Source organism: Chelon labrosus (assembly GCF_963514085.1).
Source record: "Chelon labrosus genome assembly, chromosome: 12".
NCBI lineage: Eukaryota > Metazoa > Chordata > Actinopteri > Mugiliformes > Mugilidae > Chelon > Chelon labrosus.
In genome coordinates this window covers 15,741,150-15,757,064 of record NC_140345.1, presented here as the reverse complement: position 1 = coordinate 15,757,064, position 15,915 = coordinate 15,741,150, and the positions used below count along the sequence as shown (strand labels likewise).

Below are 15,915 nucleotides of genomic sequence, written 5' to 3'. Positions count from 1 at the left end.
TTTAAATAGTGTATTTTCCAGGAAGCAGAGATTTTTAATGATCTAATACTGTAACTCAGACATTGAGTCAGCTCATTCTCTGCAAATGTTCGTTGCATTTCCACCTCCTCGGAGAGAATATTCCTGACTTTTGCCGACTAACTGACCCGAGTCTGCACATTTTGCCCAGGGAATTTGGTTTGTCATTATCCTGTGTCATGAGGTGTTGTCTGGATGAGAATATAACCAGTCATTGTTGGAAACATGTACTGGTGCCGGTGATTCAGCAGCATCATGCACTATTTCTCTTGGCATCTATCCCATAGAAGTAATTGCTGCAGATGGAACGGTCTTGGACAAGATCTGGTTCTTCTCTGCTGACTTACAGGACGTGTTGCGTTGTGTGTATTTTAACGATATCTGCTCGTCATTAATAAGCAGCATGGGATTAGCTCGGGATGTAAAAGCATTCAGCTTTCGGAGGGGCCGACATGGAGCATTAAGAACATTCAGAATCTGAGCTCGTGTGCTAAAATAAATGATCTCTCACTGAAACATAATAAAACGCTTGCAAGATCAAGGGAAGCAAGCAGACAAACAAATGATGTGATTTCCGTGGAATCTTTTTGGAGTTTAGCCCAATTACCTGTCAGAGTTCAGCGAGAGTCCTCCGAGCAGCTATTAGTGTCATGCTCTGTCAAAACAGAGAAAAGTGCGTTGTACTGCTGCATGAACAGTGAAGAAAGAATTTGCTCTCTGTGTGTGCTCAGCATGTTTATATTCGTCATCCTGAATGAATCCTGGTTTCTGTTTTCGAGAGAGATGTAATGAAGTGAGAGAGATCTTTGTGGAAAATAGGAGTGATGCTGATATTTGTAGCAGCAAAAGCAGATTGCCATCAAAGATTTTAAATTGGTTTTGTTGCAGACACACTAATATTGGGATGATTCAGAGCGGCTACATTATTGGCACATATAAAGTGCTTAAAAAGAGGGAGAAAACATCTGTTTTACGGGACACATAATGAACCGATTGGTTATCCTGGTCTAGTATTCATCTCTAATTTAATATATATTGACTTTATGTTTCACACCTCATGCGCTCTCTGTAGCTGGAAGCCGAAAATTGAGCACTGTTACGTCACCAAGAGATGGATCACGTTTTGGCTCTGGGTCAGTTAACAGGGGAGTGACTTTATGGGCTTGTGAATTGTTTGTTTGAGCTTTTACAGGGCCATAGGTCTCTCATTTCCCCACCTTCCACACGAGTCCCCACTGGAAATTCTAACTGGTGTGACCCAGTGCCGAATACAAACACAGCTGGCTCGTAAAATATGCACCCCTGTCGCAGTCCTTATAAGTGAGCGCGACAATGATATATGAGGGTCTGGCAGCAGATTTCTTCAGCACGAGACAAAAAAAAAAAAAAACTGCCCAGGCTCATTAAAACATACAAGGCCTCATTTTGTGTAGAAACCCACAAGAGACATCTCTTTGACTCTCGGGTCTCTGTGCTATAGCCGTAGATGTGCTGGAGAAGGAAACTGTGCACGTTTCCAGCGGTTTATGTAGGAACCTCAAGGCTGGCAGATGAACAGTTTTGCACAGCGCCTAATTATTAGTTTCACTTTGATCTGATGATAGTGTGAGGAAGCCCGTAGGCGAGGATACATGCATGCCAGCGCAGATGTACACACACAGAATCCCTGTCTATTTCAGACGCATCGGCACAGAGTGTGTCAGCTGCTGTGTGTTAGGTGAATGAGCAGTGTGGAGAGGTGGGTGACCCACTTGTGCTCTCTAAAGGCCCAGACACGCCAAACTGACATCAGAACAGTTACGTCGTCTGTGTTCGGACCAAAAAAACTGCACTTGAACTCACCGCAGAGACTACAGCCAAGTAGCATGTATGTTTTGGAAGACCAGCATTTGTCATTCATAAACGGAAACGGGAAGAGCTAGGACGCTAGGAATCTAGCCGTGTTTCTAAATAACAAGTATACAAACTTCAGACTTGTGTATCTGGAAGTTTGGACAAGTTCACTTCTGACCTGCAAAGTCTTGAGGATGGGAGGAGCAGCAGTGTTCTTGATGAGGCCCGTGAAACGCATTCTGGGATACCTGGCTGTCCAAAGTCCAAGATATTTCCCAGTGTCTCCTTGATAACACGGGTGGGGTAAGAACACATCCAGGTATTTGCACTGTACTTAGTCAGATGCAGTAAATTGGAACAATTCTTGGCCAGTGAGTAATGGCGTTTCACAAGTCCACAAGAAAACAAGTACAGACAAAAAAAAAAGCATATTGAGAAAAGCTACAAACTAATGGTTGTCCCTCAAAAGCTGCCTGAATTATGCGTATGAAAATTTCCAGATGAGGTGAAAACACAAAAGCGAGAAGAGAGCGCTCTGTGTGTGCGCGCTTTGCACTGACTTTCGGCACTTCTGTTTTCTATTTCTTGATTTTATCGATTCACCAAGCTGAACCGCCAATCAGAGGCAGTGCTCTACTAACAGGCTCTGCGGTCAATTCCACTTGCTAAGTCAAGCTTAGTCATTGGAAAATCCGCCAACGAGGGTGCAACCGGTGCCAGTGGTGCAGCACACACAGCAAAATCTAGGGCCACAGATGCTCACACAGACCTCAGCACTGACCAATGGTTGGCTGTTGGCTTGATGGGCAACAATCAACACACACTTTGCATATAGCTGTGTGTTTATGTTTAATCTGACAGTTTTCTTGATTTTCTTTTAAGGAGTATGTCAAAATAATGATTAGAGGAACAAAAACAGAAAACATGTGGAAAGGCTTTGCTGCAGTGTTCTGCTGGGAAGCTTTTGGACCTGTGGATGTTACTTAGACATGCACCACCCACCTAGACCAGACCAGGCTCCTAGACCCCATAGCAATGACACTCCTTGATGGCAGCAGCCATCCCCAGCAGGATGCAGCCTGACACAGGCACACACACATAAACGGTTTAGGAACAACTCAAAAAACATGAAGAACAGCAGAAGGTCCTGGTCGCCAAATTCACTAAATCCCAAACTGCTCAAGTGTCTGTGGGATGCGCTTGAACAAACCTGATCCACAGAGGCCCCTCCGCTCAACCCATAGGACCCAGATGCGTTTTTTTAATCAGCTCTGTAAGCTGTTGGAAGCAAAACGTATGACATTCTGTCACAACTTGATGGGACTGTGTTAATACTTTAAAATCTTCTCTTAACTCAGATTAACACATCTTGCCAAAATTTTCACTTGAGTCTGAATCTCCGCTTGTTTCTTTTCTCTTCTCCCTCTCTTTGTGTAGAGAGCGTGAGGGATGCGGTGGGAAGGAAGGTGAAGTTGTCTCTGAGGAAGAGAGTCAAACTGGAGATCAAAGGAGACAAGATGGAAAACAGAGTCCTGGTGAGTCAACTCCTTCTGCTCTCAAGCTACCTGTTCATTAAGAAAATCTTTGTCTTTCGTTTTCTTCCTAATTTCTCACAATTGTTCAGGGTTACGGTTTTCTCTTTTTAACATCAAACCTTTTCTCGCGATTGTCTTTAACAATTGAAAGGTGTTCTTTTATGTTTAACTTGCATGGTGAAACATCACCGACACTCCTGTCTTTTCGAGGTTCAGTTCAGCACTTTGATTTTGGGGTAATTTCCTGCAAACGAAAAGTAGAGAGGTATAGGGATGTCGTAATTGGAAAATTTCAAAAGCATTGTAGTCTTTGGTCACATTCAGAGTATTTTATAAATAATTGCCAGAACAGTGCTTCTCTGTATCTGGGTCGTGTGATTTTCTCTGTAGGGATTTTTAGCCAATGTTCAAAGACTGCACAAGAAAGTGTTGCACGAGAGCTGAATGGCTAATGATTTATCAGGGTTTGGTGACTCAGACTGAGGGAGTAATGTTACGGGCTGCACCTTTACTGTAACATTTGTCAACATTTTGGCTCTGTTATCTCAATTTAAACTATGCTGAATTGGCAGTTCTTGTTTGGAGTATTACTTGATGACTGTGGTGCTTAAGATTAGATTCCAGGAAAGTCACAGAAGGACTTCCAATTCAATTAATATTTATTTATGTTGCATATCGGAGCTAAGGATAGATCCAGAGAGTGCAAGTCACTGTGTATTATGTCTGTTTGTTCAGATTTGACCGAGGTTAAAACTCCAAGAAGGATTTTGATGCACTCGCTTCCCGGTATGCGTCTTTTCTTTTCACCTTGTATAGCCTCTCCCTCTCGGAGAATTTCAGACTTCTATTTCAAAACTTGTCTAGCCTAAGTGAAGCTCTAAAATCGGCCGCTAAATTTGGACGCATTGGTCAAATAGGCCGTTCACCCAGTCACAGCCCTGACTGTGTAGATACACCAGCCTTCGGTGTGTCTGCTAGTCCTGTGGAAAAAGCAGCTCGGACCATTAACTTCTGGAGCACTAAATCCACTGACTGCTAAATAATTAATACCTGGTAGATCATTAAAAATGCATATTGGCCCTTTTGGGGAGGAACACAGATAAGAAGCTGAAGATAGTTAAGACCAAGCAGTTCCTTCAGTAAATCAGTACGTGGGCAGGGTCCATAAAGTTTGATGGCTGATACGGAAAGAACTTGAGTTGCCGTGAACGTTTAATATGTGTGGCTGTGAGTGAAAACGACAAGAGCCTTTTAGTCATACAGCTCTCAGTGGGATTGGGAGCCTTTAGTTATACAGCTCTGTGTGGAATAGACAAGCAGGAGAAAGAGGACTTTTTAAAGGCTTTGAGAATAGTCGTACACAGCCAAGACTTTAGCCCTATAATGTGAGACTTTTTCTCCACCGGGCACGTGTGGCTATGTTAGGACTTTAAATTATACGCTGTAGGAGTCATTTAAGGACACGAGCAGAGAAAAAGAGAGAGGTGAGAGACAGGAGTGTTGAGCCTCTCCGTCACATCTTGCTAAATGATCTGGGAGCACGCTGAGGTGAGAACTAGCAGGAGGGGATAAGTTCCTCTGCAAGAAAATTGCACATGTCAGTTTATGTAATGTAATGACGAAGTGCAGACACATCATTACTGCTGGAATCTGGAGCCACCAGGGTTATATTGGGAAGGATAATATGGGTATGGAGATATGGAGGTGTACAGCAACATTCATTTTAAGCTCTGTGTGATCTTCTTTGTTTCGGTTGTGAAATACAGATTACCAATATTTACCAGAGCTCTAGTTTACTACCAAAAAAAAAGAAAGTATTTATTAACAACCGTCTTATTCTGGCTCTTATTCTTATGTTACCTGCATTTTAGTAACTGTAACCAAAGCTGTGGAGTTCACAGTGAAAATCACAGTGGTTCACAAGAAACACAAATTTCCATATCTCACTTTTTCACTTTTTATTTTGGTATGTGAGGCCAGGGGTGTTTATCCTCTTCATTTTTAGCTTTGGAGACAGATACCTCTGCCATTGTTCATGTGGTCATGCTAGCTTGTGTGTGGTCATGTGACTGAATGGCTATGTCTTATTGGTGAAACCGAGTCATGTGATTATTGTTGATACGCCTGATTGGTGAAACCATAGACTGTATAAATATGGACAATGTCTTCCTTGCATTGGCCAAACTGACGATATTTTCCCGGGGATACGAGCTGCACCAACTCTCACGGCCCCAGCTTTATGGAGCGGTTGGCATGGCAACTGGTAGTCGCCATTATGTCACATCCTGTTTCTATAGCGTCAAATAACTAACTAAAACGAAACTTATCCAAAGAATTGCCACTCGAACATGCATCAACATTATATTAACCACCTAAAATGACAGAAAGCATCCTTGAAAAAAAAAAATTTGATGTGCGTTTTAGTGTTTCAGTTTTTCCCAAGTACCACCCACTTACATGGAGGGGGTGGAGCTTAAGACCTATATTGCAGCCAGTCACCAGAGGGAGCTCTACTTGCTTTGGCTTCACTTTTGAGGAGCAGTTTTGCCATATCTGTCCTGTTTCGACAAGAACGCTATTGTTGAGGGTGATAGTTGATTTTGATTGACATCGATAATATATCATAAGAATATTTTATTTATTTATTTTTATTAAATCTGTGATGTTAAACAACAACTCACTCAAAAATATCGAAAAATAACTTTAAGGGTGGGATGAGTCCGGCCTCACATATGTGGCCCAGAGGTCTAAGCTGGTATGTGGGCCGAATTCGGCACTCCACAAGTGGCCCACATCTGTCTGCCGGAGTCAAGACAGTGCCGCCTTTGCCGCATCTGGGCCATGTCCGGTTCACATGCCGTATGCCAGTGCCGACTGAACGCCACCTGTGCCGGCTTCAAGCCAAATCTGGCCCACATGTCTCTGCCAGTGCCATAGAGAGAGAGAGAGTTGCGACACTCTTTGATGTCGCCGCTATGGCTGTCACGTGGTTCATGTAAACCCAATTAGTTCCAAAACATGCGCTGGCTGTCATGTTCTTCTATGGGACAGACAGCAGCGATTGCATTATTGAACGGTAAATATAAAATAAAACACACACCCACGTACTTTTTCAGCTGTTATTACATTATTGCATTTTTGTTAATGTCAGTTTTGCATTTGGAGAGGCAGGGTGACAACGAAAAACTTACTTAGATAAGTTTTAGGCTACATGGAGAGAAAAGCTTAGTGTTCATGTTCGCATGGGTAGTAGCACTGGCTTTAGAGGCTCTAACTTAACTTTTCCATATCATTCATCTGATGGTAGACGTCTCATGATATTCATTTGAGCACAACTGGGCTGTATTAGACTATTGATTCCCGTGATTTTGCTTATAAATTCCGATTCAGCTATTAGCCTACCTTCATGATAACGCAAAGAGGTCTGCCATGGCGGTCCGTTCAGAATTCGCCTAGAAGCTATAGCTCACTTCTTCTGATGAGTGGCCACCCCCAGGACCACAACGCCAAACTCGCCAGTCCTAAAATTCCCGTCATTCCTAATTAAATAACCCTCGCTCAAATCACGAGTCACGACAATGCCTTGACATACCCTGATCACGAGCTCATGGCATGGGATAGCAATCTATCAGCATCTCATCAAGCATCAGCAAGTAGCGCTGGGCAAATTGTACACTAGCCAAGTGAACATGGAACAGGAACAGTACAACAAATTAAGTACAGCCAACACGTCACATAATTAAAAGTTAGTATATCCCAAAATTCAATTAAATAAAAGTTGCTATAAAGGTGGTGGCGATTCATTACCGAACTACCTTCACAGCAGGGGAAGTCACGCTGGCTAATTAGCAGGCTAGCAGGCAATGCTCGAAAATTGGTTGAAACAACCAAGATAAAATATAAATAATTACGCTGTGCATATACAAATGAAGACCAGTATAAGCATCGCAAAGGCCCTCTGACACAATATAGACAGTTGACAATTCAAAAGAGGTTGATATTTCAGCAGCTTAGCTCTGGAACAACTCAACTCGCAGCAATGTAAATGAATGAGGTCGAACGCCCAAATGACAGTGTTTGGAACTAATCCGACTTTCAAATCCCGGAAGTAGACTTCCCACTGACCATAGGTTTAAATGTCTCTCTTTCTTTACTGATCCTCAACGATCTGCAAATAGAAGGCAGCACACACTCTTCATTTATTTCATGTCACCGAAAGTGAAACCAAGTGACCCTGGTTTTAAGTTGAATTGGAAATAATTACCAGCTGTGACAGTGTGACGGGTATTGTTTTTCCTCTGTGTGTCATCATGGTAAAATATGGTCCAGGAAACCCCTGTTGCCAGGAACCAACACAAAGGCAGTTTTGATTACTTTGGCTGGTGTTTATACACTATCTGTCTGTCTGTGGACACATTTTGTCATTTCAAAAGAGAAACAAAACTTTACAGTATGTAGTTTATATCAAAATAAAGATAGTAAAGATAAGTGTGGGCCAAGAACTTCATGCTAATGTGATCACAAGTCACACATTTTTTAAACTGTTGTGTACAGTCGTAGGAGTAGTGAATAACTCCCCCAAAATACTGTAGAACATTTTCTATTACAGTGTATTGCAGTCAATTCTCAGTTTGAGGTAATCCTGACGCGGCTCTGGCAACAATGTCAACATGTGGGAGCTGGACACACAGGCTATAGTAGTGCATAAACAATGCAAAGAAGTGGGAGTCAGTACTGGGAAGTGAGGAATTCCAGTGGAGTGGTTCTGGTATTTCATGCAGATGCAGAGTTAGTATCTACGCTCTGCTCGACTGAACTGAACACATAAGCCACTGTTTGTTGTTCTGCAGAGCAGCAGAGTTGGAGAGGCCGATTATGAAGGAAGTGGCTCAGAAAGAAAACAAACACGTCATGGCCCCACTGTAACCTGTGAGTGTTATTGTATCTAATGCCAGACACGATGAAAGAACAATATATTTACAGATTGTTTGGAGATCAGATGTTGTAATTGAGTAGCGGGCTTCAAGTGTTTCTGAGAAGTGTACAAACAGGATGCAGGAAAACCTTAAAGGGCCGCTCTAAAAATCATTTGTGTGTAATGATGGACTGGTATATTTGTCACTGAGGGTTTAACCAATAAATCTGTTGGTGTGGTTGGAATGTGGGGCATTCATTGTTTTAGTGCCTGACCTGTTAGGACTAAACATCATGATTTACATTTTTTAACTTGCCTATAAAATACATCTGACATTTGGACAGAGTAAAGTGTGTCAGAGAACAACAGCCACACGTAAATAAGCCTGACAATGATGGAACAACGAAATGACTTAATATATATTTACTATGAATTACAACAAAGTGGGAATAAATAAACATGACCAATAAACCAGAGGTTGTAGTGCAGTAAAAATGTACATGTTTGAGAAGACTCATTTAGTTGACTGAGGCTTAGAGGTGATCCTACATCTATGGGCGTGACATTAATCTCTAAATACAATATTGTTGTGTTTACAAAGTCGTGTAGTGTGTCTTTTCCAGTCGCTGCGTGTTAGGTTTTTGGGTTGTTCCACTGTAGTCAGTTTAATGTGATATATCTGGACCCCAAAGACCCTGAAATCATGGAAAATACACATAATTGTGTGTCTCCAGTGTGTGTAGAACCAAAATATGAATCTGGACCATACCCTTGTTTCTTTGTTTTCTCTATCAATTGAAAAAAGGTGTGCATCCATTTGTATCGTATCTTACAAGGTGCTTTTGGACTGCACTAACTACTTCCTAGTTCCTACAACTGTCTGAAGATCAACTTCTGTATAGGAACTAAAAGAACGGAGAACGGTTGTAATTCTGAGGAGCCAATTTTTAGGGTATTTTAGCACCTACTTCAGAGTAGGCCCTTTCCGAGTACAAGTGGGACCTTTAGTGATGATTGTGAAAGCACTATTAGTGCTACCAGTGTTGACAAAAGACTCATTAGCCTTAAACAAATTGATTCAAACCCCGATAAATGGGCCGACAGTGAGGTTCAGGTTTTGTTGAGTCCGTATGATAACGTTATGTTGTAGTGTTGTCGAGCAGAACTAAGTGACATTTGTATACCTCCGTGTTCACTTAAGTGTTACTAATGGCAATGTTATAGCTGACAGAAACAACGACACGTGAAGGTATGTAGTTCTTAAGGATAGTCAATGGGTAGTTGCCCTCCAAGTATCCCCGCAACAGTTTGTTCCGAATGTTCTTGTAGAGAGATAAGCACCATCCTTGACTGGTGTCGATCTCTTCTGTTGTTGTTACGAGTCATTTAGTTTCTCCTACCTTGTTTTTACCGTGGTATCCGTGGCGCTGGCAAAGATACAGCCTCCCTCCGCAATTAGCATTTAAAGCAACATACACTAAAACAGCCTCTTCGGAAAAGGTTGCACAGTAGAATCAAGGATGTGTGCAGAACTTTAATACACACATTCTGGGGACTTACAACGTTTAAGTTTTAAAAAAAGTGCTTGTTCTGTTGTATACTCCATGAGAGTTCATGTCAGACATTTGAGAAACTACATTGAATACAGAGTACCTGTCTTTCCATTATTGTAAGATGTAGTTGTATGTCAGATCAGATCTCTATCAGATTTATTTTTACCACATTGTAAATCATTTGAAATCACAGACTCAACAAATTTAACATCCTTTCACATAGATCTTCTCTTCTTAGTTTACTACAGCCACATATAGTCCTGAGCTCAGTTTATTTACAGACAATGCAGAGCATCTGTCTACTCTGTAAAGTACCCAGATAATGAATGGAGGAATATGGTTATTTCCACTATCAATTTGCTTGTCTGTCAAATACACGCAAGGCTTTCCTCCTTTGCTTAGTCTGGGAGTGGAGCGCTACAGTGCCCGAGGCATCTCTTAAGCACACTAAAGCTTGATAGATACAGTCATCTCCCTGCTTTGAAGACAGGGGCATGAAGGAGGTAGAGATAATAACATCAGTCCATCAAACACACCCTGGGGAAGAGGAAAAGGCAGAGGGAGGGGGTGCGGGAGTTTAAAATGGGCAGTGGAACGTATTGTTCAGGGCAGAGGGCAAGGAGGGAGCGAGTAAAAAGAGACAATCGGAAAGTGTTGCAAGGAAGAAATCACATTCAGATAAAGTGTGAACAAGACCAAAGTGTAGAAACAAAAAGTGTTTCCCACATTCCCTCCCTTTTCTTTAACTTTGAGCTCTGTCATTAGGGGGAGTGGGAAAATGGAAGTGACCCAATTCTTTACACCCACATGATCACCTGTAATGTTCTCTCATGGGAACAAGCAGTGGTCCAGGAAGTTTTGATAGCAGTGTGGAAACCTTTCTGTTGAAGACTCCAGAGGAAATATTTTCCACATTTTTCAATTCCCTTTTAAAACACTAAAAGACCGTTAGTATATATTTTTTTTTGTGTGTGTGTTTCTACTTTCAGTTCATTGTAAACCAACAACTTGTTGGTTTACAATGCTACAGTGATTTCCTCTAGTTGGTGAAGCTATAATGTGAGCATTTTTTGCATTTTTGCATTGACAGATGTTATCACTCCTGTGCTCCAATCCCAAACTCTTCTAAAAATGTTCAAATCCAGAGAAACAAACTTTTGGAGAAACCACTGTGTACATTAGTGTTAGGTCGTGACAGCAACGTGCAATACGAAATAAGGTTAATTTTAGAATGATTGTTTTGACTACTGGGCTACCACGTGACTCGGCTTGCGACATTAGCTATTTCATCAGAGAGAAATTGCATAACTCGAGTAAGCATGTTCTGCTTATGGACGTAGGCATGATTTCTGCAAACGGTGTCGATGTGTGCGTATGGTATTTGCTTTTTCAGCCATCAATAAAAGCCCATTTGTCCTCTCTTTCTTCATCTTTTTAGACTGTATTACTTCCTCTGAACCTTGGCTTTTTTCATCTGGAACATCAGAAACGTCTCTTCGAAGCTCCTATTTTATTCTTCCTTTCCACCCAAAACTTATCTGTCCCTATTGCTACGGTTGCTCCTCTACTTAGCTCTGACAAACAATCATTGCTGCTTGATGTAAAATGCATGTCTACTTGTGCACCAACACAGAAAAGAGATTTAAAACTCCGGATTTGCCCGGCACCAATAAGCTTTGTCAGTATTGTGTGAACAAATTTGTAAAGCATAATCATTTATGTGTAAAAGTCCTTCACTATAGCTTTAAAAGCCTACAGACCTACAAATGTATTTTGGGTTTCCTTGTATGCAGTGACAGCCTTGTATATAATCACTATTTCAATGAAGTGCACCATTCTACTGAGAGCAATAATTTAGTTCCTCTGTTCTGTTCCCGTTTCTGGCAACTTGGTGAATCATGACGCAGAGATTCCTGCTGTTTTTCTTCCCTCTTAAGTCATTCTCTCTGTGTTTATAGTCTGAGATCAGTGGTCAGGACAGAGACTGACAAAAAACACAGTGACCTCACAGGGGTCTTTCCGGCCTGGATGAATCTATTTTTAGTTTTAGCTGACATTTCTGTGGTTGGGAATCGTTCTGGAACGGCTCGGTTGAGTGGACATGATTATAGAAATGCTGTCCTCTGTCCCGTAACTCAAGGTTTCAGCCCGAGTTTGTTGTGTTCGTTAGATACCTACCTCTCCTTCGAGGTCCTCTGTGTTTTCTGTCATTATGCTGTGCTGGTTATTAACATAATTAGGGTGACATTCAGAGCTAACCAGGCAGAAAAATATGTGTCAAACGGGTCACTGTGTCCCTGCTGTGTGTACACTGCAGTTACTATTCAGTGCACTGCAGTTTTGTGTTTGGTCAAAGGGACAAGTCTCTTCCACTTACATTTATGGAAGCTTTTCTTTTAAATTTAGGATTTGAGTCTAAACAGGGTCAAGTGGAAATGAGAAAAAATAATGAATGGTTTTGCTCTTTAAGTTCAGTTTGGCTCAAAGCCTCATATGTGGACCAAAAACATGAGACAACAGACATCAGTACTGACGTGAACTGTGAAAGTGACAGTGATGATGGTTTTAAGCCAAAAGTATTATCCTCCATTTTCATCATTCCACTGTTTTATCAGAACAAACTGTTCAAAACTGAAATATATTTGATTCAAAGTAAAAATAAATGCTGCATGCTGTCACGCCGTTTGGAGATTTGAAGTTTCCAGTTTACCTCACTTGCGGTGTGGGAGAGGAAATACACAAACCGAATTAACCCTGGTAAGGTTTGCTTCCATCTGGCTGTGAGACATACAAAGTGGCTTCCCAAACACAGATCAAAATGTATATGCGTTTCCAGTTGGAAATAATCTTCCTGAGCTACGATTCTTGGCTTCACTTGATATACAGCAATGCCTTGTCTCCTCATTCATTTGAATGAGATGCAAGAGACTAAAACACTCTGTCTGATTCAAGTTAGTCAGGGTGTCTAATTTTAGCACACTATGCTGTCATGGAGTTTTTACTTTCAGCCTCTTTCTTGGTTTCTGTAACGAACTCAAGTCATTTAGAAGTCCTTGTGCATGGAGGTGATTCTCAGTGGGTGAGTGATGTTTCACAGCTACAGATTGCAAATTAATTTTGGAGAAACAAAGCATTAACACTTCTTTTCCACAGTGCACACTGATAAATAGATACATGTCTCATGATCAATTAGTCTGGGGCCCTGTTCAGACCTTGTGTTAACATCTGTGCAGGGGGGGATGGAATCACAAGTGTGCAGTGTAAAGTAAAGGTGTTGACACGCCCAGGACGCATTGAGATCACATTGAAGATCTGATCTGTGACCACATTTGGAGGTGGTCTGGGTCACATGTATCCGCATCCCTTTGTTAGTGCAAATACACAGTGCTTCCTAAGTCAAATCAAAAATCACTTACTCTACGGGGGTGCTCTTGCATCAGCGAGTTTTGCCTCATTCAGTCAGAAAAAAAAAAAACAACAAAAACAAAACACGTCTGCTATTATAAACGATCGCCAAAAAAGAGAAAAGCACCCAAAGTGATGTTTGTTTATTAGGTATGAGAGCCGTGTCCGCTTGCGGTTAATTATTGATCATGTTGATGTATAACCAGCCGGGTGGAGTTAAGTGTGTTTCCTCTATCACGGATGTCTTCATTTACCTTTGTTAACAGAGATCCGGTTGACTATGGAAACTTCCAGGGTTGAAGTTATAATCTGAGTTTTGTGCAGGTCTTACTAACATCAGGACGGAGAACAATAAATAATAACATGACGCACACACACAAAGCAGTGCTGTTCTTGATTTTGAAACAGTGGTAGGTGGTGATCCATATTCTACTACGCCCCAAATGATGTTTGTGTTTATTTGCATACAGGCCACAAAACTGAGATTAGATGTGGGGATGCATTTTAATGCCGGGTCTGACCACAGCTTCCTAGAGCTGGTCACTTGCAATCCGATTGCCCAGGATGCATGTTAATGCAAGGTCTGAACAGGGCCTGAAAGAGACTCATTTCCCTCAAGAGTTAGTGGAGGAGGCTAGCACCAGAAGTGAGTCAGTTTCCATAGACCTCTATGTAAAAATGGCCAGCTTTACAGCAGAATTAGGTGTCACCTGCCAGCCACACAATGTACTCCATGTCTTTCTCTTTTTTGAATGGGCTGGGAGATAGGCAGTCAGACATGAAGAAGATAATCACAATCACCACAGCGAGCTTCAGAATCTATGAGATTTGTTCATCTTTACAAAATATACAATCGATGGTTCCAACCCCGTCGCATTTCAGTGGCGGAGTATCTCTTGTATTACTCTTCACCAAGCCCCAAATAAATTTTTTTTTATCACATTGTTCCAGCCCACAATGCTCTACAAAGCCTCCCTGGAGAGACATTAACCATGCTCCATGCAAGTCCCGCCCATAGTCATTCATCATCATTATCTCATAGGTCAGGGTCATTGTCACTGAGAGGGTCTTAGTAATATAAGTGACCCTGCTTCAGGTCATTGGCTTGATAGGTTTGGTTTCTATAATTTTGTACCTATTGACTTCCAGTATTCTACCTCGGGATCAAATGGGCCAAGCTGTGTTTTGTTGTCTTTTTATTTACGTTTTAATGACATCAACTTAAATGTGCATTTTATGATGCAGCTGTTCTGCTTGGTCATAATGTGGGAGAAGTGGCTGTCACAGTGCAGCCGTCTTGTTAGTACGGTGTCGGTTGGCTCTCAGTGGTTATAATTGAACGGGGTTTGTAGGTCACAGCAACCGTTGGCATTGATTGGATGATAATGACGTTTGTGCACCATGTCATAGTAAACAGCCACAATACAATCGGGTCCAATCAATGTGTTTGTTTTGTGTCAGAATACTGAAGCCCAAATGGTAAAACTAAGATTAGACCAACAACATGATACAGGACAGTTTCTGTCTGGCTTGAAGGACTCCGTCACAGACATTTGCACACATAAAACTGCTTCTCAGCAAAATAATTGACTCTCTATCGGCGCCGTTACGTGTTTGCAGCATGGATGGTTTTTACGGCGTCCTTGCACGTGATGTCGCATTACTGTTTTTTTATTGTGGACTTACGCAGACTGCTAACCCTTTTCCCTTCTCCTTTGTCGTTTAATTTCATTACATTCAAAGAGTTTATTGTCGCTTGCACAGTGTAGAAACATGTTTCCCTGCACAATGAAATTCTTTTTTTGCTGTCCACCCAAATGCCTAACAATATACATTCCAATGATGATTGGTATTTATTTTATTTTTGTCACTATTACATACAGCATCCAGAGCTGATGGTAGGGTAGGCTCAAATCCTACTGATAAGAAGATTTTATTAGCGCTTCAGCTAAGCTAACTGGTTGCTGGCTGCCCTGGATGGGTTAAGGATTTAATTTTTTTTGTTTTCTAAAGGGACATGGTATTGAAATTTCCCAGTTTGGGATTAATAAAGAAACTATCTATCTATCTATCTATCTATCTATTAATCCAATTACACACCAGGAATAGGACATTTTTTCCAAAATATTCAAAAATTGCTCTAAATCTGTAAATTGGAAGCTCTCTTGCAGGTTGTCACAACAAATAAATACATCCCGTTCTGTACTTACTTAAATCTGGTAGAAATGTAATATTTCTTCCTAAAATTATACAGTTTTTATAGGGTTCTGTTACTTACAGGGAAATTCATCTGCATCTTCTTTTCATCATCTTGACTTGACCTTATCTCGGAGGACCTTTGCCTAACTGCAGGGTAATGCAGTTCATGATCTAAGCCACGCTAAATGTGGTGTCGTCGGAGTGTTTTAGTGCGCGTTATTAGTGCCAGCTGATGTTATCTAGCCACTCTAGAGGGAATCTGTGGGGTAATACCCACAGCAGTGAGCAGTGGAGAAAGACACCCCCTTCCTCCTCCCTCTTGGTGCTCTGCCTTTGTCTCTGTCATTCCTTTTTCCTCTCTCTCACTTTCCCTCCCATCTGTATTCAAGTTTGAGGAGATTTTCCACCTTTGCTTTCTTTGTTTCTTCAGTTGTAATGGCACACTCTCCTCCTCTGC

General features: G+C 41.5%; 1 protein-coding gene across 1 annotated transcript in view; it reads left to right on the top strand.

Moving 5' to 3' along the window:
- LOC311497186 (F-actin-uncapping protein LRRC16A-like) overlaps positions 1-15,915 on the top strand; it is a gene marked incomplete at its 5' end in the record, with an annotated part of 67,767 nt that overhangs the window by 1,225 nt on the left and 50,627 nt on the right. The window contains one exon of the mRNA XM_084557374.1: positions 3,289-3,386. Coding sequence (XP_084413500.1) covers positions 3,289-3,386 — 98 coding nt within the window. The remainder of the gene's footprint in view (positions 1-3,288; positions 3,387-15,915) is intronic.